Below are 25,458 nucleotides of genomic sequence, written 5' to 3' on the forward strand. Positions count from 1 at the left end.
TATTTTCAGGTCTCAGTGCCTAACTATGTTAGAGTTTAGATGTTATTATGCCATTGAAAGAAAGGTTTTTTTTTTCTAGCCCTGAGGACAAGTTATTTTTAAATAATGTTCTGATGTCACCAGCTGAAAAAAAAATCACCGTTATGGAATGCACGTGACACAGTACAATGTCTACTACTGGCCAAGTTTTCTGGATGTTCACATTTTTTTACACACTTTTTAAGAAGTTAAATGTTTGTTCCTCCGAATACAGTGTGTTGCAGGCGTCACAGGGCTCGTCACCCACATGAGTTGGCTTGGACGGCGCACGTGTGAATATTGTGATTAAATGTGTTGTTAAAATTATTGTATTTCTGGGTCGCACTGCGGCGGGGAACTTGACTCACAATTAAAAGCTTGACTCTGCCACCATCTCTTTGCGGTTTCTAGAATCAGTGCCACATTGTGGGCAGTAAATAGTTTTAGATTTGAAGCTTTCGTGACTGCAAGGATCCATACTCTTTGGTTATATTCGGTAAAGTCACGTAGGTAAAAATAAAATAACAAAAAATCACGACGTTTCGGCCACAACACAAGTGGCCTTCATCAGGTGAAGGGACTGGACTGTCCAGAGAACAGCGTTGGAGTGAAGACAGCACAGCGTAAAGGACGCGACCTGGGCTTGCTATCTTCACTCCAACGCTGTCCTCTGGACAGTCCAGTCCCTTCACCTGATGAAGGCCACTTGTGTTGTGGCCGAAACGTCGTGATTTTTTGTTATTTAATTTTAACCTACGTGACTTTACCGAATAGAACCAAAGAGTATAGTAAATAGTTTGTCTTATGGAATGATTGTACTCTGTCATAGGAATGTGGAATTACCAAAACTGAATCAGTGGTGGAAACAGCGAAATGTGGCCACCCTTTTCTCATCTGAGCAGGGGGATACTTCGGCTTTTTTTTATTTTGACGATCATGCATTAGCGCAAGAATTCTGGAGCAGCAGAAATGCAATTGGCTTCAATAATGTTTACCTCAATGTACAGAAGCATTCGCAGAAATGATGGTATTCAGAATCAGTGGAGCCAAAGGAGGTAGCCAGGTGGCTCAGGAAACGGAGCACTGTGCCAGCACCGCTGGAATCCTGGGTTTGAGTCCTGGGTTTCAGTCACCCATGATTAAACTGGGTTCTCAAGCAGAGCGAGTGGATGATCTTCGGGCAGTCACTAATGACTGCGCATGAACAACAACAAAAAAACCCCTTCATATTATATTTCGTTCTGTGCTTCACGTGGCTTATTGCAGCTTTCAGACTGGAAAAGTCAGTTTTTACTTACTCTTTGGTTCTTCCGGTAAAGTCACGTAGATGAAAAAATAAAAATAAAATAAGAATTTAAAAAAATTGAAATAATCAAATAAAATCACGACATTTCGGAAGCAACACAAGCTTCCGTCATCAGGTGGGACAACCACAGCAAAAAATAAAAAAAAATACTGTAGTGGGCAAAGAGAGCTGTTTGTGACAAGCGATTATACTGGTAGTAAGCTCCTGGTTACACCAACCCACAGGGGATTATTGTGTCCGTCCGTCCGTCGTGCATCCAAAAATGGGAGGGGTGGGGCTGGGTGGAGAGGGGAGGGTGGGGAGGGGCTGGGTGGGGATGGAGGGGCTGGGTGGTGAGGGGAGGGTGGGGAGGGGCTGGGTGGGGAGGGTTGGGAGGGGCTGGGTGGGGAGGGTGGGGCTGGGTGGGGGTTGGGACGGGTGGGACTGGGTGGTGAGGGGCTGGTCACCCCGTGGTGCCCTTATAAAACTCAACGTTTAACCTACTCACGCCGGCTTGTGCACGCCCTCACAGTCGGGCCTATATTTGCGGAATACACCACGCCGCTGTTGACCCTGGCCATTGACCGAGTAACCCAACGTTCCTACCAGCTCCCTCCGCAGGAATGTGTTATAAGGTAAGAGGGGGGGGAGGAGCCAGGGAGGAGAGATGCAGGGGGGGGGGGTATGGAGTAGGGGGGGGGGTGAAGCTCCTGTTGAGACACGGCTGGTGAGAACACATTGCTCGAGTTGGGCAATGAGCGGGCCTGGTTGGGGGGGGGGGTAGTGTGCTGCAGAAACTGGGAATGCGGGTATGGAAGCAAGCTATAAAAGCAATTAAGATTTTACCTGGTTAATAACATCCTTCCAATGATTGCTCAATTTGAATCCATCCTCTCGGTTGAAGTTATGTCTGTGTTTGTATATCTGGATGGCTTCATGAACAAACCTTTGATAGTAGCCTGACGGTTTGCAGAGAACCTTGGTCTCGGAAAAAAAAACAATATATTTTTTTTATTAAATTATTTTATTTTATTTTTTCACCTACGTGACTTTACCGAAAGAACCAAAGAGTATGGATCCTTGCAGTCACGAAAACTTCTTCAAATCTAGAATAAGTTTTGACTCTTCTTGAAACAAACTTTTCTATTTAGCGGGGAATGTAAGAAAGTGTGCTTCTCAGAGTGGACAGGAGGTCACTTGAAGTACTCTCAGAATTAGTTCAGTGATATCTCTTTCCACGAACCGTAATCTAAAATGGACAAATTGCCGTGCTGCGTGAACGTTCCAAATGCACAAATCATCTCTTGGATTAGGTTTAAAAAAAAAGCAAAAAAAGACAGACGCGCGCACACACACCGCCATGCACCCAAATCCCTTGGTGTTACCATGAACGTGACCCACTGTGAATAGCTCCCCAAACAAACGCACGTACGTGCGCAGTTGCTTCTATTTCCCACAGCCACGTGCAAGCCTCGGCTTCTCTTGGGGCAGTGCGAGCTCAGGAACAATGCTCCGGCTTGGCTGCCTCCAGTCTCGACTATTTTTGCCTCATGTTGGAGAGTCAATTGGACGGAGTGGGACAGCTGAAACAATGTGCAACAGCCATTGCCGTGTTTTTTTTTTTTCAAAGCCAAAGGGTATACATGCTCAGTCGAGCAGTGCTCATCTCCATCATGTGCCTGGAAATTCCACATTTCTATGGTTAGGGGCTATTCTGTCCATGGACTGTCCACTATTGACTGGCTATAATATGCACGTCTTACCATATTCCCTGGATTATGAGATGCTCCAGGAATTATGCTGCGCCACAAACTTGTGGCCACTGTTGATTATATTATATAAATCTGGTCTCACACACACACACACGTACCTACCTATCAAGGCTGGCACGGCCCGGTTTTATTCATTCGGGTTTTAATCGGTTTTAATATAAAACCGGAGCACCTGGATTCTGCCCAAATGCGGTTTTATTCGGTTTTATTAAAGTTAAGTCGGGATTTCAGTCGCACGCACCCATTAGCGGCGTTCGGGCCAGGGTCCGGGCTCAGCCGCCATGTGCGTGAGTCACGCGCACGGCGGCATGGCCACGTCGACCGCCGCTGCTGCTGCGTCTGAGCGAAACTTCTCGCCGATGGGATTTATCCATTCCAAGTTGAGGAAAGAGCCTGGCGCCCAACACAGTCGAGAAGCTCGTCTTCATTAAGTCGAACCTCAACGCGTTCCACGACTACCCGATGCCCGACGACGGCGACAACAACACCGAGTCCAGCAGCGAGAGCGACCACGAAGACGACGCGGCGGCGGACGACGACGACGAGGAGCAGGATTGAAGTGTGCACGAGACGCCGATAATAAAACCAAGTTTTAATCGGCAAAATCGGGTTTAATTCCATTAAAACCAATAACCCGATTTGTCGGGCAAAAAAAAAATCGGGTTTTTCCCACACTTGCTACCTATGGGATTACAATACCTACCCCCAACTCTTACATTAAAACACAGGTTAAACAAGAAATGCATCCTATATTTCGGCGACTGTGGTATATGTGCATGTTTGGTGGTTGTAGTAACAGTAGACGCCAGGGATCAGATGTTGACTGCGACGGGTTGTTGGATTTCAAGTGCTTTTCCTAATTTAAGAACTTAAAAGTGCTCCCAAACAAGCTCGTGAACATTTCACATTCTTATGGCCAGGCGTGAGTTTTCAAATAGAAGAAACACTCTTCACACAAAGTGGTAATGATTCTATAAATCCTGGAAGAATAATTGGCTAAGTGAATTAACCCCACCGACTGGATTTAATATTGTTTTCAGTGGCACGCTGACTCTCTGGCACAGTGCGAATAAGACGAGGAACTGTAAATGTAATTGTTTGATAAGTTAACGAAGCAGGGGATTCAAATTATACTGTGGAAAGCCATAACCTTGTTTGTTTAATGATGTATAATTAACAAACCTGTCAAAATAGTATAGCACGTCGGAAGCAGGTCAGCAGCCTCACACTCAAAAGGATTTGTTTCACACCTATTTTATTGATTATATCCACACACACTCATTATTTGCGCTGTGCAAAATCAAGAGGACAGCTACATTTTTCTAGCACTTTCAAAGTACATACTCACATAATGAACTGTCTTGAATTATTTTTTGATTTTATTTTATTTTTCATGCTTGCTTGCAAGCAAGAGAAGGGAGGGAATTACTGTGGCCGAGAAGACCTTAAGCTTCGTGCGGAGCGAGAGACCAGGTAGCTTCCAAACAGCGTAACGTAGCCGATGAAAAGATAATGGCGCTCGACTGATTCGGAGTGAGACCTCTGCTGTTAAACCGGAGCCGGTCATGAGCACACTGGCCAGGTATGGGAAACTCTCCAATCTCTCCACAATTGCCGCATCACCAATTGTGAGTAGTGGGGGTGGATTGTCCGATGGTACAAAATACCCAGGCATGTCCTTAGTTTTGGTGGGGATGATGGTAAGGCCCCACTTCTTAGTGGCAATCTCCAGGTTCAGCAGCAGTGCCTCCAACTCCTCCTCTGAATGAGCAGCAATCACCAAAGCATCGGCATACATAACATGGTTGAGCAATAGGGAGCCGTCCCTTGACCACACCCGAGCATCGATCAGCCTCCCATTGTATCTGTACCATATGGTAATTCCTCCGGTACAGCCATTGAAGGCTTAACGAACTACGTGGTCAAAATAGATGTTAAATAATGTGGGAGCCAGAGGACATCCCTGTCACACCCCAAGGTGTAGAGGGAATGGCTCTGACTGACGGCCAGGTAGTTTGACGCGGGGCCGCTCACCATCATGAAGGTCTTTAAGGATCGTGAGCAAAGGGTGAGGGACTCCGAAAGCATGAAGAACAACCCAGAGGCCAGGCGTACTGATGGTATCATAGGCCTTGACGAGGTCAATAAAGCACACACATTCACTCACACGCACACATGGACCTACAGACATGAAAAGAAATGGACTTACACTGACTCACATGGAGCCAGGCACACAAAGCGACTAACACACACGCCCATGGACTGACACACACAGACATATCGACTCACACACACAAACACATGGACTAACACACACATACACATATGGACTGTGACACACAGACATCTACTTTAGATACACACACACATGGATGAACACACATATCGACTCGCACACACGCATTGACTTACACACACACATTGCATGACACACACATGTATGGACTTACACACACATGTGGACTGACACACACATACACATCGACGTAAACACACACATCGACTGACACACATAGACACACAAACGCACATTGACTTACACACTGAGATGGAGCCATGCACAGACATCGACTAACACACACACACATGGACTAAGACACACACAGCGACTGATACGCACACAAATGGACTGACACGCACACTTGGACTGACACACACACACAAACACTTCGACGTACACACAAACATCGAGCGTTGTCCGTTCGAAAAAGACAGACACACACATGGACTTAAATACACGCATGGACCTACACGCACACATATGGGCTCAAAAACACACACACATCGACTTACACACACACATAAACGTGCACAGCAATCCCCGATGATGGCACAGCTATCAGTATCGCGGTACTACGTATGCGTAAAGAGCGTGACGTGGGCAATCGAAACAATAGAAATGCATTGAAGAAATAAGCAGAGATAAGTGTAAATTAAAGAGCAGCATTATGCACAGGTAAGTTGAAAAGCAGGCTACAGTCTAGATTGTAGACTGCCAGTACGCCGACTCAATGACATAAGCGTTGCTACAGTCGACATAAAAAGCTGGCAATACGGGCAGCAGCTGAAAAAGCAGGATACAGTCGACATGAAAGGCTGGCAGTACACTGAGTGAGGTAAAGAGGCAGGCAACAGATTGTAGACTGGCATACACTCATAATGGTCAAAAGGAAAACTAGCAGTGTAGATAATAGAGTGGCAGTGCACTGACGCTAATTAATCAGCAGACAGCAAGCCACATCAGACTGGCAGTAGACCGTCGCAGCGTTATAAAAGCACAGCAAAAAACAGGGAATATTTAGCAAGCTAATAATGAAAAATTCGTTTTGTGCACACAAACATTATTATTATTGTAATATCTGCCAACGTATTTGTTTAATAATAGTAAACAATAATACTACAATAATGCTATCTAAGCGCTGTAATAGTATTAATATATACGGACTTTATAGCAGTAACTGCACGCATCATGTTGGGGGGGGAGGGGGGGGCGAAGAGGATATCACGCTGTGAAGAAATAGCCGCAGCGTAATGTGTATATTTATTGCATGTTATTGCATGTTGTGTATATTTATTGCATGTTAAACGCGTCAAAGAAAATGTCCCCCGTGAGCTCGACCGAATGCGCATCACTTGGTAGTGTCCGCCCCCCCCCCCACGCAATTGGAGTGAGTTGGTACGGTCGATGTCGCTCAATAAATAAATATAGCGAAATCCCACTAAATCGCTCATTTAACTAATTTAAAGGTGACGGACGTGAAAAAGGAATAGCCTATTCCCACCGCGGGGCTTGGGGCGTGCTGGCTGTCAAATTTTTTTCTCCGTAAAACCCCACCGTTCGAGAGCCAAATCCCTTGCAAGCGCGCGCGCGGAGACTTTTATATATAAGATTATATTATAACAATATACTGCTGCTACAGCGTGCATCTGCCAGCACTCATTGTTGTGGGCTCACCACCAATAATGCTTTTTGACATGTTTAAAGTTTCTGAGTACATTGCCTTCTTATAGAACATCAGCCTGGGCCATCTGCATGTCTGCCGAAAGTTACTCGAGGCAAACTTGCATGTATTCCAGTAGAGATGAGCGGTTGTACTGCCTATTAACCTATTTAATACGTCTGGGTGCTCGGATCACATTCAGAAAATGGAGAGTTCAAATTCACGTGAAGACTCGACTTGTTCCGTTCTGATGTGGGCGGGGTCGACTCAGCCTCAGAAGAGTACCTGGTGCGGTGTGTAAAAATTGCCACTGGGGAGACAAAGGCGGCTTGCAGTGGTGTTGGCCACCCACCCTCTCGTGTGCCATTGCGGCCTTCATAGGTGCTGCTCATGAACAGCATTTGCCCTAACAGTCTGTTACGGCTACACAGTGGACCTTTGTTTTGTCTTTATGTACAGTGAGGGAAAAAAGTATTTGATCCCCTGCTGATTTTGTACGTTTGCCCACTGACAAAGAAATGATCAGTCTATAATTTTAATGGTAGGTTTATTTGAACAGTGAGAGACAGAATAACAACAGAAAAACGCATGTCAAAAATGTTATAAATTGATTTGCATTTTAATGAGGGGAATAAGTATTTGACCTCCTCTCAATCAGAAAGATTTCTGGCTCCCAGGTGTATTTTATACAGGTGACGAGCTGAGATTAGGAGCACACTCTTAAAGGGAGTGCTCTTAATCTCAGCTTGTTACCTGTATAAAAGACACCTGTCCACAGAAGCAATCAATCAATCAGATTCCAAACTCTCCACCATGGCCAAGACCAAAGAGCTCTCCAAGGATGTCAGGGACAAGATTGTAGGCCTACACAAGGCTGGAATGGGCTACAAGACCATTGCCAAGCAGCTTGGTGAGAAGGTGACAACAGTTGGTGTGATTATTCGCAAATGAAAGAAACACAAAAGAACTGTCAATCTCCCTCGGCCTGGGGCTCCATGCAAGATCTCACCTCGTGGAGTTGCAATGATCATGAGAACGGTGAGGAATCAGCCCAGAACTACACGGGAGGATCTTGTCAATGATCTCAAGGCAGCTGGGGCCATAGTCACCAAGAAAACAATTGGTAACACACTACGCCGTGAAGGACTGAACATCTGAATGATTCAGAGGACAACTGGGTGAAAGTGTTGTGGTCAGATGAGACCAAATGGAGCACTTTGGCATCAACTCAACTCGCCGTGTTTGGAGGAGGAGGAATGCTGCCTATGACCCCAAGAACACCATCCCCACCGTCAAACATAGAGGTGGAAACATTATGCTTTGGGGGTGTTTTTCTGCTAAGGGGACAGGACAACTTCACCGCATCGAAGGGACGATGGACGGGGCCATGTACCGTCAAATCTTGGGTGAGAACCTCCTTCCCTCAGCCAGGGCACTGAAAATAGGTCGTGGATGGGTATTCCAGCATGACCCAAACCACACAGCCAAGGCAACAAAGGAGTGGCTCAAGAAGAAGCACATTAAGGTCCTGGAGTGGCCTAGCCAGTCTCCAGACCTTAATCCCAATGAAAATCTGTGGAGGGAGCTGAAGGTTCGAGTTGCCAAACGTCCCCGTCGAAACCTTAATGACTTGGAGAAGATCTGCAAAGAGGAGTGGGACAAAATCCCTCCTGAGATGTGTGCAAACCTGGTGGCCAACTACAAGAAACGTCTGACCTCTGTGATTGCCAACAAGGGTTTTGCCACCAAGTACTAAGTCATGTTTTGCAGAGGGGTCAAATACTTATTTCGCTCATTAAAATGCCAATCAATTTATAACATTTTTGACATGCGTTTTTCTGGATGTTTTTGTTGTTATTCTGTCTCTCACTGTTCAAATAAACCTACCATTAAAATTATATACTGATAATTTCTTTGTCAGTGGGCAAACGTACAAAATCAGCAGGGGATCAAATACTTTTTTCCCTCCCTGTGCATATATGTGTGTGTGGGGAGCAGTAGTGTAGCAGTTAGCGCGCTGCGCTATGAACCCAGCAACTCCAGTTCGATCCCCACTCACGGCCAACACCAGTGACTATTATGTGAACTGGTCCTGGGCCTCCCTTAGATCTACACAGCCTCAAAATGAGTACCTGGTGCGGTGTGTAAGCATCCCCACTTGGGAGAAAGGCGGAGGGGTGCGGTGCCGGCCACCCACCCTCTCGTGCGCTGTGCCGGCCTTCATAGGTGCTGCTACTCGCTAACAGCACTTGCCCCCAAAAGTAAATTTGTGCTATAAGGGGCATCTGTCTTTGTGTCCCTCCCCCCCCGCCTCCCAGGTGTGGTGGCCTGGCAATGTCCGCTGGGCCATTTCCCGTGCGGGAATCTGAGCGACGTGTGTCTGCCACAGCCGCTGCACTGCAACAACGTCGTCGACTGCGGGAACGGCGCCGACGAAGAGAACTGTGGTAAGGGCCTCGCGTCACTCCGACATCACCCGGCCATTCCACTGTCTCCACCTCGCTCGCACCACGTTGTCGCCCCACACGCTCTCAGAGCGAGTGTGGCGAGATTGTTCCCCATTGTCCCTTAAGGGGCCCTAAGCCAGCGGTGGATTTTTTTTTCTCCCGCATTTCCCCACGGCGAGCACGCGTGACTCTACGGGGGGGGGGGGGGAGGGGGGTGTTGACCGCTTTAGCTGACTTCCCACAAGTTTCTCTCTCCCCGTGTGTGTTGCTTTTTTGTATCGTACCCATCAGTTCATGTATGCTCCGCGTGCTGAGAAATTCTGGCGGAACTGAAATCCTAGAAGCTGGAGAAGCTACCAGCAGCGCAAAGAGCAGAGTCGGGGTGGTCACGAGGAAAGGCACACGTTCTGGCACCAGAGCAACATAGCAGTGACACCGTAGGCAGTAGTAATTCCCACAAATTGATACTAAGTGTATCTACCCTCAGCGGGATGATCGTAGAATAGGATTTAAACACCGCCACCGTCTGACTGCAAGCCAAGCAACAGCACCGCAGTGTCACCCTGCTGGATTTTGTTCAACGCACGATGAAGTAAACACACAAAAAAATTTCTGTCCGCATAGAAAATAGCATTTATTACAGTCCTTGCCCGATTGTTTTTAAGCGGGCATTTGTTTAATCAGGCAAAATGCGGAGTGGTTTTTGACCTTCTGGGTCTCATCAGCAGTCAGGCTTGTTAAAAAAATCCTGCCCTGTTGCCAGACGTTATTGGCAAAAGCATTCCACTTACGCAGCCCGTTAGTGAAGAACAGCAACAGATTATTGCATAAAAACGCATTGCGCACATTGAAAAAAACATTATTTTTAGTCATGGTAGCGACCGATTTTCAATGTTTTATTTATATTTATGTTCTCTGCAAAACTTTGAAGACGGCGCTTAACACTTTTTTATGGATTATATAGAGGCATACAATTACGTAAAATGTAAAGTCTGGCACATTTCACAAACTTTTCAGTGCAAAGTGCATAAGAAAGCAATTTTCAGCTAAATGTCATTGTGAAAATACATTGATGAATGCGGATACGGTAAGTACTGCGTGATGTACTCCTCACTGGTGAAGTAAGCGGTGGTGTTTCACGTATCAAAGGGATACTACACATGACACAGCCTCGATTATTCCAGCATGCCCTGCTCCAGTGTTAATTGGACAAAGATTGAATCTAAATATTCATAATGCTGTCTCTGTGGTCTGATTCGATGGCAATGTGTACCAAACTCAAAATCAATAAAAAATGTTCAGAGTTCAAATCCTGGTGACAGGTGGCTGGGCAGCTCAGGGATCACACCACTGAAAAGGCCCCACTGAATCCTGGATTTCAGCCACCCATGATTGAACCACGCTGTCAAGTAGAGTGAGTTGATGGGTTCAGCCCGTTCACAAATTACTGCACAAAACACACTCTGTCTAACTTGGCTAAAGTCCAGCTCTGAGTACAAAAATATTGGCCAGACTATGATGTAGCAAACAGCAATCTCTCACCACCTGTTGTTTTCATATATATGTTTAAGTCCAGTTGATGGGTTTGTCAGAAAAATGTCTAAACATAATCGAAAAAATCCTGCTCTGCAGTCAAATCAGCCAGTCATCATTCTGGGTTGTTAAAATAAGAACCACTTTGTAGGAGAGTCAAAAGTTGTTGTTACACTACCGCCATAGGAATGTAGAATTTTACCACCGGATAAATTACAGGAGAGAACATGTTTGCTTGCTGTAATGTTAATTATTTGTACATATCACCAAGGTGACATTGTATTCGCCACTATCGAAAGAAAACCATGGCATGGGAGTTATCTCACAGCATATGCACACACAGAAGCCGTGCATAATTTGTCAAAGTAGACCAGGTTCGTCTACTACCTCAAAGCGGCTGTGGATTTCTGTTACAACTCTCAAGAGCAACGGTCGTTAAAATGCGCGCCCGAATAGTAAAGTACCCCAAAACACACTTGGCCATTCGTGGCCTAATTGTCAAGGTTGGCTTGGAAAGAACGATGGTAAATTAAAACCCTTAAAACACATTGGGCACTCTACTGGTACACACCATTTGCATTACTTATTTGTGCTAATTCTGTGTTTCATAAAAAAAAATATAATCTTCTGCATATCTGAGAATTTAAAGAATAACAAGCTCGTGAAAAAACGAACAAATTAGAGCATCGTTGAGGAAATTATCAAACGAATTGACAAACTGCTCCAAGATTATTCTGGACATTTGTGAAAATCCTTCATTTTATATATTAAAAAAGTGTTTCAATTGTGCTGAAGTTACAGATAACAATTGCCTCAATGAATAGATTTTCATATTTAGCTTTCTGCACTGCATTTAGTTGTTTGCCGAAATGGAGAAGCATGCTAAATTGAAATGGCATTCCCTCTAATCTTGCCTTCAAAACAGACATGCAGCCTCTATGGGCTTATACTTGGTTAAAATAACAGCTATTGACCTACTTATCCAACAACTAAGAAATGAAAAAAACATAAAGGTAAATGTTGGCTGGCACTGTGAAATGTGGTATTCTGCGATGGGTCAGCGAATATTTTTTGGCCTCTTTCAAATCTGAAGATGGACAGCTGCATGAATCATGAGCCTCGTGCACTATATTTGTTGTTAGAAAGCAGTGTTAACAAATGAACGTGGCACATTTATTTATTGTTTACTTTTTTAGTAAACCGGATTTTAGTACCTACGTTAATTATGGTTTTCGTAGGTGATCACTAACGTGCTCCGACTGATAACTATTGATCTCCATTCTGTGCCAGGCACTTTAAAAAACGTATTACTCAATTCAATATTTTGACAGATTAGCTCCTTAAGGGCTCAACAATCCGACCTCTCTGGCGACTCTGTGCTGTGAAGCTAAAACTTTTAAGGCAGTGTTAATGACACTTAATGTGTTGCGTTTCTGTTATTTGTGCTTGTGTACCACTGGCAATGCAGTATTGGCAAATAATTTGCTATCATCTACTTACCTAGGCATCTACCCACCTACCTATATACCCACCTACAGTACCTGCTCCCTATGGGTAAAACAAATCATCAATTCAATTATTCACATACATACTAAAACATAATGGCATATGCATACAAATTATATGTGTAAGCATAAATAGGCTTTTTTATGAAAATGATATGATAGAGTCATGTTAACCATTGACTCGCGAAATATATACAACCGAAGGAACAAGACGGAAAAAGGAGAAACAATGACATCGAAATGGAAAAAATGGAACAAAAATATAACCGTTGAACCAAATGGCAGTCCATGAATCGTGACAATTAATTAAATTGCTGGAGGTTCGTGGGTGGTGGTGAATCATAGGTCTCCTCGAGTCTATCTTAAACTAATGACTATGAATCAGGATGCATGCAATCCAACTACAATCACGTTTTAATGAAATAATCAATAACGTGTTTAATTGCATGATAAAATAACATTTAATGAATGGAAACAGCGGTCCTTCTATATTAATCCATATCAGCGGTGTTTGTTTTTAAGCATTTTATTCCATTTTCTGTCCATCTGTTTTGTCTGTACGTTCATATATTTCATTTTCATTGCTGCACTTGCCCCTGACTAGAGACCTTAAATGATCATAGAAAAAAATGCACATGCGCTGCCAAAACCCCTACTGTGTTTTTGGAAGCCAGGAAAGTCGCAGAAATAATGTGAACTGGACATGGGGCAAACACATGATCTAAGATTTAGAGTAGGTGAACGGTTTTAAGGCGAGGGATTTTTGCCAAATGGAGGTATTCTTTGAAGGCCTGACAAATGAATTCTATGAAGGCGAAATAAAATGTCGCTGCTCTTTTTTGAATGACATATTGAGCAGCATCTTGAAGTGGCTTTTGGGCAGGCGTTGGCAGTTTGGGGGCATGTTCACCTTTATTTAACAAACAAAGGTTTAATGAAAGCAGGGAGAGGTTGTCACAGAAGGCACTCAGTGGGTGGTTCGTGTATGAATCCATCGGCTCCAGGCTCTGCGTGCAGTCTGACAAAAAAAAGCAACTGAAGGATTTTCGTACATTGTACACGTGGCGTGCATGTCTGGGCAGGAATATTTGCAGAATTAAGATTATTTGAATGTTGCGAGCTTGTGATTTACATCACAATGTTTTAGAATACATTTAACCCACTCCCTGCCCTTGCTGGATTACCTATCACAATTGTGCAAGGCTAAATGACCGAACCGAATCTTGCCAGCTTATTTTTGGTTTTCAAGAAACATGACCACTTGATTGAATATTGTTTTCATTAATTCACATACGGTATCTGTCTTGGCCAAATCATTCATAAGTGATGCGATGCAGGTGCAACCCTACAATCGTGTTCTCACGCCATTCAGGGTAGACGAGCCTCCGGAGTGTCGAGAGAACTCCAGCCAACCCTTCCAGAGGATATTTGGCCAACTCTTCCAAGCTGGACAGACGTCTTGGAAGAGGCGGGAGTACCCCCCGTTATTTCCAGCCACCACGTGTGGCCTACTGATAGACGAACTGCGGTGAACCCCATGACACTGCTGGGTGGATAGACTATAAACTATTTTTATTTTACCAGATAAGGCCCACTGAGCTAGATAGCTCTTTTTCAGAAGCGACCTGGCCATAAATGATAGCTCAACGAAGTGGCTTATAATGTAAAAATGTATAGCAGCCAAATACTCTAAACACATTTTTCTAAATGTGGAGGGAAAAACCGGAGCACCCATAGAAAAATCCACATTATCACGGGGAGAACATGCAAACTCCAAATATATAGGCATAAAGGTCAGAATAGAAGCCACGACATCCTTCATATCAGGCGAGGGAGTTAACATCTCGCCACTGTGGCGCCTCCAGAAGCAGTGGGGAGGGATTTCAGAAACTTGCAGTCATCGTTTCTACTTCCACGCCAGGAGATCGAACGAAATAGCGACCTCCCTGGATTGTATGTTTATTAACGTTACATTTGCCTGAAAATAAATGTAGTCACATGTTGAAGGCATTCATTTTCAAAAAATGAAGGTAATTTAAAGACAGAACATATCTTGTAACATTTTCAAACGTAGTCGTATTCACAGTCAATGCACCGGATTTCTGATTCACCTTTATATTCATTTAAATTCAATGCATTAGAATCCGAATCTTTATTTAGACTGGATAAATCTGGTGAGCTTTGAAGCTATTTTTCACAGATGTCCAGAAGGGTCGGGTCAGAAAATTTCAAGAAAAGTTATAAAAAAAATTGATACACTGGACAAAAATGGCATGGGGAGGCCTTCATCCATTGGTGGATTGAGAATGGCTGTAACTTTATATCTACTACAATCTATATACTTTACGTGATTATTGTAAAGCTTCTTGTGATCCAATTGTATTTCAACGTGATACAGACTGAAACTGTCGTTACAGTATATATAAAGGTAATCTATCGATTTAAGAATTAAGCAGTATATAGTACAAATTGTACAGCAGCATCAGGGATTGAACACCACCTTGCCTTGGCTGTATGCCTTTGTTTATCAAGCTATGGATTTCTGAGAGTAAAATGACAAGTCAAAAGGGAGGATAATATCTGTGAGGATTTGCCTCCCGGAAATGAATGCTGTGTCACCAACAATGAGAGATCACTGATGTAAAGACAGTACGGAGCTATAGGGGGACAGTATGGTTCCCCGAGACCATGGTTACTAATGGACGTGCTAATGATGATTGATGAGACAAAGTTGATAGGATCACGTGAGAGGGAGCACGAGATCCAATGGCGGGGGGGGAAGTGAAATTTGGGCAGTGATTGACAGGAGCAGGTGCGGCGAGGAGAATTCGAGAATAGGGGCGTGGCCGGACCGGGCGAGGCTTAAGAGCCGGTGCGAGCCGGACTTGGTGGCTGTTGGCGTGGGGAATCATCGTAGTCGCCTTGGAACGAGTTGTCTTGAGACTAGAGGCTACGTTGTCTCTGAATGGAGTCGTCTAACTACCCCAGTGTATTGAGTCACTCGCGGTTACTCGTTGAGTTGTCAGTGGACTTTATTCATAATAAATATACGGAAGACAAGACGGTGTCTCTGAGAGCTACATTACACTATTATACTGGTTTCTGGTTCAATACATAGATGTCTCTGATGTATTATCAACGTAAACTCTCTGATAGAATAAGACCAGCTGATTAAACGAGTTTAAAAAAAGTGTATTTTATTTTTTTGTACACACAATCAGTTGTTGAGTATTTTCTTCCTTCAATCTGAGCAGTGGAAAATATTAATTAAATATTGAGAAACAATGGAAAAAAGTTAAAATGTGGTTTAAGTTGGAGGTTATTGCAGAATATTATTTTGGAAGTTTATAGGCGTTTCACGCGTATTTTATTCTTTAAATATCTCAGAAAATATTTATAGAGCTGATGAAAATGGGCACGAGTCATGTATTTCCTCAACATAAAATAACAGGTTAATTAAAACAATAAGCGGGCATTTTTATGGTATGAGAGGAAAAGAACGCCTCTAAATTTCAGCCAACCGACCTTAAGGTATACATAAATTGCTGTGTCACTGAAGAGGCAACGGTGCTAATTTTGTGAATGCAATTTGCGAGGAAAAATTCCTCAAAAAAGTACTTCACTTAATTGGACAACAGTGACCACGAGTGGATGAACATCAACGAGCATAACGACAGCTAATGGCTACCCACCACAGACAGAAGCATGCCTAAGACAAAACGATATTCGCGATTCTGAACACAGGCGCATACTCAGATAATTTACTTATGCTATTATAGACTTCATTACCCTGAGGGTAACCGAAATGGTCATTTTTGCTCTACTGTACTATACATGTGTATACAAAATTAAATGAGTTTACTGACTGTCTGACCTTATAATTATGGATTCGCATGCACCACTCGAACATTTAACAGCGAGAGGTGAATTACATTTTGGCTGCTTCAGTCAACTGGACCGAGAGAGTAACGAGATATGCAATGCAGACCAAAACTTGACTAAAACTGCACGGGTTGTTATCGACTCGAAGAAAACGATGACTGATGTGAAAATGCTAACTAAATGAATAGAGTAGCAAGCAACAACTTTACAACTTATACTGTCTATCTGCTGCTGGATGACGGCTGTTCACACACTACATTGCCATCCAACAAGCATTCGTTCCCGTTATGCATGTAGAAAAATATTTGTAAAGGCGGGGGGGGGGGGGTAGATTGATGGAGTAGTAGATAGCGCACTGTGCTATGTACCCTGACAATTTGAGTTTGATACCCGGGCATGGCTAACATCACGGAAAGTAACACGTGAATTGATTCCTGGCTGCCCCTTCACCAACCGTCACTGACCAGTATGGTGAAGTATGGTCAAACAACTCCCATGACCAAAAGGTGTGGGCAGGCCTTCAGGCACCAGCGGATTGTCACAGGGCTCTAAGCGCTTTGCATGTGTCGGCCACTATGTTTGATGATCACGTGGATGAATGTGTAAGTCCTAAAATAGTTAACACTCACACAACGTTGAGCTTCAAAGTGCCCAAGTTTTCCATTTGATCATCTGAAAATCATACATGAAGTGGAACTCAAATATATTTCGCTCCCAATGAACCGTAACATCTCTTAATAAAAAAAAACGATGGGACCAAATAGTGTGGCTATTTCAACAAGCTGACGGTGGTCCTGTGGCGTGTGGCATCTGCTATTTCAATAAGAGCCGCAGTCAATATATCAACGTATACTTTACATGGGATAGTAATTTACCAAAGGACTTGCTGTACCGTGCTCTTTTTGGAAGTTTTTGATATGTGCTTTTACTTTCGTAAAAAGTTACTCACAACTTTTTCTTCTGACATAAGTTGCATCAGGGGTGATGTGGCTGGATTGAGCCAATCGTAAACAGCTGCGTTAACCCACGGTGATCCACAGAGAGAGAGAGAGACACCCCACTGATTTATCTTACCTGCTTCTCAACAGCTCGTTGAATGCTGTGAAGCCGATGACTCCGTTCCTTACAGGGGAAAGTGTTGAAGAATGATTGTGTGTACTGAGAGGCATGTAGATGCTTTGAAAAAAAAAACATTTTTAAACTTTATTCGGTGCTTTCGTGACTGCAGGAATTACTCTTTGGTTTTTTCGATAAAGTCACGTAGAAATAAGAAATAATAATCAAATTACATAATACAATACGACGTTTCGATTGCAACGCAAGCAATCATCATCAGGCATAGAAGAGCGAAATTTAAGAGAGAGAGGAAACACAGAACCGCAGATATATATACAGACACCTAAGCAGAGGGAGTTAACACAGAGACACAAAGAGACACAACGTATGGAGCACAGAGAGATAGGGTCTCCGTGCCAAGGCCTTAGCATGTAGGGGGGACAAAGAGAGATGGAGAAGCACATGAAATCGAACAAGATTTAGTAAAATTTGGAAACAATATAATGCAACACAGAGGGTCGGTCAAAACACAATTAACGCATGGTCTGGCTGATTACGCTATTTCATAGATTGCTAAATTATAGGTTAAGAGTGATAGAGCACAGATCGCAGAAACATATATAGACATCCAAGCAGAGAGAGTTAGCACAGAGACACACAGAGAGAGACACACACATGGGACACAGTGAAACAATGCTTCTGTGTCGAAGCCTTAAATAGAGGGAGAGTGGGGGGGGAGACAGAGATAAAGGGATACAAATTAGCATGGACTGGACTGAGCAAGTAGAGGCACACACACACATGCCGCTGCAGCGTGGTGAGGAGGGAGATGGACAAAAAATCAAATTAGCATGCCCACAGGGACTGTGGAGAGAGACAAGACACATACACGTAGACACAAAGGCAGAAACACAGGTAGAGACAACACAGAGAAACAAACTTAAGTTAAGTGTGACCTTTGAGAGAGAGACAAGACACATACACGGAGACACAAACAGAGACAACGCAAAGACACAGACTTGATACCTCCCCGTAGAGGTGGTTCAAACTTGATTCGGTGCTTTCATGACTGCAGGAATTACTCTTTGTTTTTTTCGGTAAAGTCACGTAGAAATAAGAAATATTAAGAAAATTACATAATAGAATACGACGTTTCGATTGCAACACAAGCAATCATCATCAGGCATAGAAGAGCTAAATTTAAGAGAGAGAGAAAACACAGAACCGCAGATATATATACAGACACCTAAGCAGAGGGAGTTAACAGAGACACAAAGAGAGACACAACGTATGGAGCACAGAGAGATAGGGTCTCTGTGCCGAGGCCTTAGCATGTAGAGCGGACAAAGAGAGATGGAGAAGCACATCAAATCGAACAAGATTTAGTATCTTAGTGGAGTATCATTAAACGGATAGCCCTGCATACAGTGAGGGAAAAAAGTATTTGATCCCCTGCTGATTTTGTACGTTTGCCCACTGACAAAGAAATGATCAGTCTATAATTTTAATGGTAGGTTTATTTGAACAGTGAGAGACAGAATAACAACAACAAAAATCCAGAAAAACGCATGTCAAAAATGTTATAAATTGATTTGCATTTTAATGAGGGAAATAAGTATTTTTACCCCTGTGCAAGACATGACTTAGTCAGACGTTTCTTATAGTTGGCCACCAGGTTTGCACATATCTCAGGAGGAATTTTGTCCCACTCCTCTTTGCAGATCTTCTCCAAGTCATTAAGGTTTCGAGGCTGACGTTTGGCAACTCGAACCTTGAGCTCCCTCCACAGATTTTCTATGGGATTAAGGTCTGGAAACTGGCAAGGCCACTGCAGGACCTTCATGTGCTTCTTCTTGAGCCACTCCTTTGTTGCCTTGGCCCTGTGTTTTGGGTCGTTGTCATGCTGGAATAACCACCCACGACCCATTTTCAATGCCCTGGATGAGGGAAGGAGGTTCTCACCCAAGATTTGACGGTACATGGCCCCGTCCATCGTCCCTTTTATGCGGTGAAGTTGTCCTGTCCCCTTAGCAGAAAAACACTCCCAAAGCATAATGTTTCCACCTCCATGTTTGACGGTGGGGATGGTGTTCTTGGGGTCATAGGCAGCATTCCTCCTCCTCCTCCAAACACGGCGAGTTGAGTTGATGCCAAAGAGCTCCATTTGGTCTCACCTGACCACAACACTTTCACCCAGTTGTCCTCTGAATCATTCAGATGTTCATTGGCAAACTTCAGACGGGCATGTATATGTGCTTTCTTGAGCAGGGGGACCTTGCGGGCGCTGCAGGATTTCAGTCCTTCACGGTGTAGTGTGTTACCAATTGTTTTCTTGGTGACTATGGTCCCAGCTGCCTTGAGATCATTGACAAGATCCTCCCGTGTAGTTCTGGGCTGATTCCTCACCGTTCTCATGATCATTGCAACTCCACGAGGTGAGATCTTGCATGGAGCCCAAGGCCGAGGGAGATTTACAGTTATTTTGTGTTTCTTCCATTTGCGAATAATCGCACCAACTGTTGTCACCTTCTCACCAAGCTGCTTGGCAAAGGTCGTGTAGCCCATTCCAGCCTCGTGTAGGTCTACAATCTTGTCCCTGACATCCTTGGAGAGCTCTTTGGTCTTTGCCATGGTGGAGAGTTTGGAATCTGATTGATTGCTTCTGTGGACAGGTGTCTTTTATACAGGTAACAAGCTGAGATTAGGAGCACTCCCTTTAAGAGTGTGCTCCTAATCTCAGCTCGTTACCTGTATAAACGACACCTGGGAGCCAGACATCTTTCTGATTGAGAGGGGGTCAAATACTTATTTCCTCATTAAAATGCAAATCAATTTATAACATTTTTGACATGCGTTTTTCTGGATTTTTTAGTTGTTATTCTGTCTCTCACTGTTCAAATAAACCTACCATTAAAATTATAGACTGATCATTTCTTTGTCAGTGGGCAAACGTACAAAATCAGCAGGGGATCAAATACTTTTTTCCCTCACTGTATGTGATTTATATACGTGGTTTTGGCCAGGAAGCACGAAATGGTGACACATTGTTTCCAATGAAGACTTGCGAGTTTTTGGAATTATCACTTGCACACAATATTGCACAGTGCATATTTGATTATGGTAAAAGACAATGTTCATGCATTTAAAATCATTGAACATAGCAACAGCAAAGCAACTGCAGTATCTGCCTAAAACGATATTGAGCTAAGCAGCTAAATGTAGAGTTGGCCAGGTAGCAAAGAGGTCAGGGCACGGCAGAGATCCTGGGTTGGAATTCTGGCCAGCCGCGTTCGATTTAACTGGAATCTCAATCAAGTGAAGCGGCGATGTGATGCCAATGAGGCTTAAAGGTTTCAGCCCAGTCACATATGGCTGCACAGAAACTCCAGCCGGTGAAATTTGGTTGTACACTTTCGTTTGCTCACATTATAGCCCGAAGAGTTTAAATATCGATTAGACTGTCGTGTGACAGACGGAAATCTCTGTTACATCTAAAGCAGGGTGACCCCATGTGTGGGATCACCCTTCTAAATTAAATGTGGTTTTGCACGTTATTTGAATGTGTGTATGTTGAACTTCTTTCTCAACGTATGTAGCCAACTGTGCTAATCGGAGCTCTGGGGGAAGGAAAACAAACTAAACACAAAAAGCAGTTCTAAAGAAATTACTTTTTAATCTAGATTTAAAAAAATATATTCCATTTCTGAGTAATAAAACTATTGGTTTGACTGCTCGTGTGATAATGCATGTCATTGCAGAGTGTGTGGGAAGGTTTGACCACTGCTTTGTAAATGATAACAGGACCGTTTTTGAGGGGATTGTATGTCTCCTCGTGACACGATGCCAATAACACAATGGGAATAAATTGGGGGGAAAGGGCATTCAACATTATTTTGTATATATAAATTTGGCAGTTACAATGCTAGTGCTTGAGATCCCCTATAATAGGTCAGTGTGCTGTATACACAGCCACAAAGTTATTAGTATCTTAATTCTCCAATGATCAGCACTCATCTCTACTCGCAGTCCTGAGCTCGTTTCAAACATTCCACATTCCTACGTCAGTTACAACAGAGGGAAGCGGACTATATCCACAAGTAGTCCATTCCCGTTCTCTGAATTCCTTTCCCTTTGTAGAGTTGAATCACCTTATCAAGAAACTCCTCTTGGTTTCTCACGCTGTGAGATCACAATTCCGGGGAATGTTGTTGGCAGTGCAGGGACGTCCGCTTGAAATTGTCCTTAGTCGTTCAACGTGCACACAATCTCTGTCAAAAGCCTTAACTCGCGGCTTGCTTCTTGAATAATAACAACGTTTATTTCTCGAAAACATTATGGAACAGATTTGTGCGAACTTGATTTGAAGCTTTCGTGACTGCAGGAATTACTCTTTGGTTCTTTCGGTAAAGTCACGTAGAAATAAAATAAATAAAATAGGATACGAAGTTTCAATTGCAACACAAGCAACCATCATTAGGTAATAATGTGCGAATTGTTTTGTTGAGGTTTAAAGTGTTACATTCACGTTTTCAGGTTTAAAAGCAAAAATGCCCTTTAAAAACAAGATAAGCAAGTTTGGTAAAGAATGCATGTATGCAGCATTTAGTCGGCGTTTTTAAATGGAAATATGCTGTAAGGTTAATTTTGATGCTCATAGTAGGGGCAGTACAATATATCAGTCGAATAATTAAAAGTGCATATCTCCTTAAATGTGTTCCTTATATATCTGTAGTGATGTCACTGTATGGTGCCGGCCTGAGAGGGCAATGCACTGTCATCGCGTACACCCGTAGGCGGGTGTAGTACCAGCCCTAGCGGGGCTTGGCGTGCGCTGGGATAGCGCGAGCACCACGCTTAGCATGTAGTGTGGGCTCCCACAGGGGGGAGTAGGAGAGTGTCAGCCCAGGGGCAGGGTTGCCCCGGGCCATGGCACTCTGGTTGACCCCGCAGACACGTGATCTGGAGTGTCCATAGAGAGGCCCCCAGGTGGGTTTTTCTAGGGGGTTTTCACGTGTCCGGGGAGAGCTCTCGAGAGGGAGCTAGAAGGCTCCAAAAGGCGGGCGGGGCCGAGGGCGGAGCAGCCCCGACCCGAGAGGGACCCGGGTCGCACAAGCTGAACCTCTGCGTCCTGCAAGACATCAACACGTGGTCGAGAACCCGAATGAGAGGGCCCGACCCTTCGTAGCTGTAACTCCTCAGTATAGCGTAGTTAGCTGGGTGGTCACCACCCTAGGCTGTATCTGGTGAAGGGGCAGTTACCCCTTTGTGTTAGGTGTTGATGTCATAATAAAATTGTTGCCTGCAAAGAACAACGTCTGCGACTCAGTTGGACTCATTACATATGAATCATTTGGCGGGACCCCGGGGTCCCGCAAAAATCAGGTCAATAATTATTATTTTTCAGTCCGCCCACTCGTGATCCCGCAAGGACACCGGACGGACCCCGCCAGGGCTGCTGCTCATTCTTGCGCGCGGCCCCCGTTCAGCAATGGCGTCCGAGAAACGCCACCTCATTGAACACGAGGAAGAGCTGAACGCCGAAATGCACAAGCTCGTCAGGTGGACGCCAATGGGTGCAGGTGCATCACCGCCTGTCGCAGCTCCGTCTGCGGGGTCAAGCAAGCCTCTGCCGCGGTCGACCGCGCTGTCCGTATCAACGATGATGTCAGCTGCAAACGTCATTCCCAAGACGGGTAGAGCTGGAGGCTCCCAACAAACCGTCGTGCAGCGCAATGTCCGCCCGTCGTGCGATTGGGGGGTGAAAGCCACTGCCCGCGCCGAGGCAAAGCTCGGCGCTGCTGCAGACGACGCCTGTTGGCACCATCACCACGAAGAAGCTCAAGTCGCTCGTCAAGAAGTACTTTTCGATCCCCGCCGATTGCCTCGACTACTATCCAGCCATCCCGCCCAATCTCGTCGCCGAGTTGGACGACGACACCAACGCGCCGCCCACCCAGACTCGCGTCAACAAGCGCCAGCAGGCGGCGATCAACACGATGGGCGCCACCCCACCGGCCAAACGCGAGCCCCGGGGGGCGTCCGCCGCAGTCGCGCGCGGCGACAACGCCCTCCGGTCAGCCGTCGATCCTCAGCTTCTTTGCCAAGGCGAGCCCGCCGCCCCCCAGGCAGTGAGTTTAACGTGTTTATGTAATTTTTCTACTTTTTACGAAACTTAGTGCCCCGAGTAGCTCTCGACGAGGCCAATCAATTGACACTTAGTTTTGTTGTCGGTAAGGCAAGACTCGTGTCGCTACGCGGTTTTTCCTACCCCAGGGCAGTGATGGGACCCCGGGGTCCCGCCAATTGCTTCATATCTATAGTGTTTTATTAATGATGCACTTTTTATATAAGGTGATTTAATTCTTGTTAAAGTGTTTTCCTACGAAAATTAGCATTTGGCAGCGCTGATATGGATTGGTGGTCCTAATCCGGTGGTGTAGATTCCACCTTACCATGACAGGGGCCAGTCTATCAATAGGACAACCACCACTGAATTTCAACAAAGTGGTACTCATCAGTACTGTCCTGGAGGAATGATGGCCAAAGTCACCTGATTAAGGGAAACCAACTTTGACCGCCAGCTGGAAAAGTAATTTACATGCTAATGAGTGATTGCAGATACTGTCAACATTATTACATATGAAAATCATAGTGGGAAGCAGAGAAATACAATACAGAGATATATATTGCATAGCAAGATGCTGCCTTGCTGTAATGGTAAGCACTCTGGGCTTACAATCCTGAGGTTACAAGTTAAATCTCCTGGCAGGGCAGTTGAAACAATGGTGCACATTTCTTAAATTCCCCTGACTTCTGTCCACTCAGCAGTATAAATAGTTACACTACAGTCTAGTGAAAGGTTGGTCGTGTGTGATGCCGTGGTGGCGAGATGTTTACTACCTCGCCTGGTGTACAGGAGGCCATGGGTTCGATCCCAACCCTTACGCCTGCTGTATATTTGGAGATTGCATGTTCTCCCCCATGGTCGCTTGGATTTTTCTCCGGGTTCTCTGGTTTTTCCCTCCACGTCTAGCAATATGCGTTTAGAGTCTTTGGCTGCCAAAAATTTCCACGCGATAAGCCACTTCGTCGAGTTATTGTTTGCGGCCAGGTCGCTTCTGAAAAAGAGCTAAATATCTCCGTGGGCTCTTACCTGCTAAAACAAATTTTTTAAGCACGTCTGACAGGGCCAGTGTGACCGCAGAACAATTTTTTTATGTATTGTGGGTACCTCCACCTCTTTAAAAACGTCTGGCCAACGTGGAAGCGCGGTACACAAATCCCCTCTAGGGGGCTCACCAGAGCTCCCTCTAGTGGAGACTCTTCTTGCAGCAATGGCATGGGCAGGCAATTGCAGGCTTGAGCCTTTTACCTTTCTTACATTGCATCACAGAGCGGTGGGCGTTTATGTCTTCAATGGATAGATTATTAATGCCGTGCTCTTCAAATATCGATACCTTCCTTGGTCTAGAAACGTTGTATTGGATACACTTTGGCTGGGCTGGAAAGGTGTGAATGTGGGAACACCATTTGCTGTGGCAAGGAACATCTGACAGGGCAGTGTGACTGCAGAACATAAGCTTGAATAAAAACGTGTGTTTGTTATGCCAAGACCAAAATAGCTGTTTATTGTCCGAATGAGTAGATTTTAATTGAATGTTTTTGTTCGTAAAAAAATATGAGAACAAAAAAATATAGATGTATGAATAGCAATGAACACTATACTTGGGTTTGTGAGTGCGGGTGTTCGGTGCAAGTCAGCAGGGCGTGATGAAACAGATAGTGAACCGTGCAGTGAACCAGACGACCTAAGTTCGTCATTCAGCAACTGTTAACAATCAGTGGCCAGCAATGTCTGAACAAATTCTGGGCCTTTCCTGGATGGACTCTGCCTTATACGAGTACCTGGTGCAGTATGTAAACGTCAGCACTGGGGTGATTCAGGTGGCAGGGCTACATGCTGTCAATACCACCAACCACCAATAGGTGCTAGCTAATTGCACTTGCCGCAACAGTTTG

The 25,458-nt window shown here is 44.5% G+C and overlaps 1 protein-coding gene across 2 annotated transcripts in view; it reads left to right on the forward strand.

The window, feature by feature from the left end:
• Nucleotides 1-25,458, forward strand: part of RXFP1 (relaxin family peptide receptor 1) — a 288,445-nt gene that overhangs the window by 76,381 nt on the left and 186,606 nt on the right. For both annotated transcript variants that reach the window (XM_032955172.2, XM_032955171.2), the window contains exon 2: nucleotides 9,335-9,463. Coding sequence is in view for 1 of the 2 variants with exons in the window: in XM_032955171.2 (XP_032811062.1) it covers nucleotides 9,335-9,463 (129 nt within the window). In the remaining variant the exon portion in view is untranslated. The remainder of the gene's footprint in view (nucleotides 1-9,334; nucleotides 9,464-25,458) is intronic.

The sequence above is a fragment of the Petromyzon marinus genome, chromosome 16, assembly GCF_048934315.1.
Source record: "Petromyzon marinus isolate PM22_M1 ecotype Great Lakes invasive population chromosome 16, UKy_Petmar_22M1.pri1.0, whole genome shotgun sequence".
NCBI classification, from domain to species: domain Eukaryota; kingdom Metazoa; phylum Chordata; class Hyperoartia; order Petromyzontiformes; family Petromyzontidae; genus Petromyzon; species Petromyzon marinus.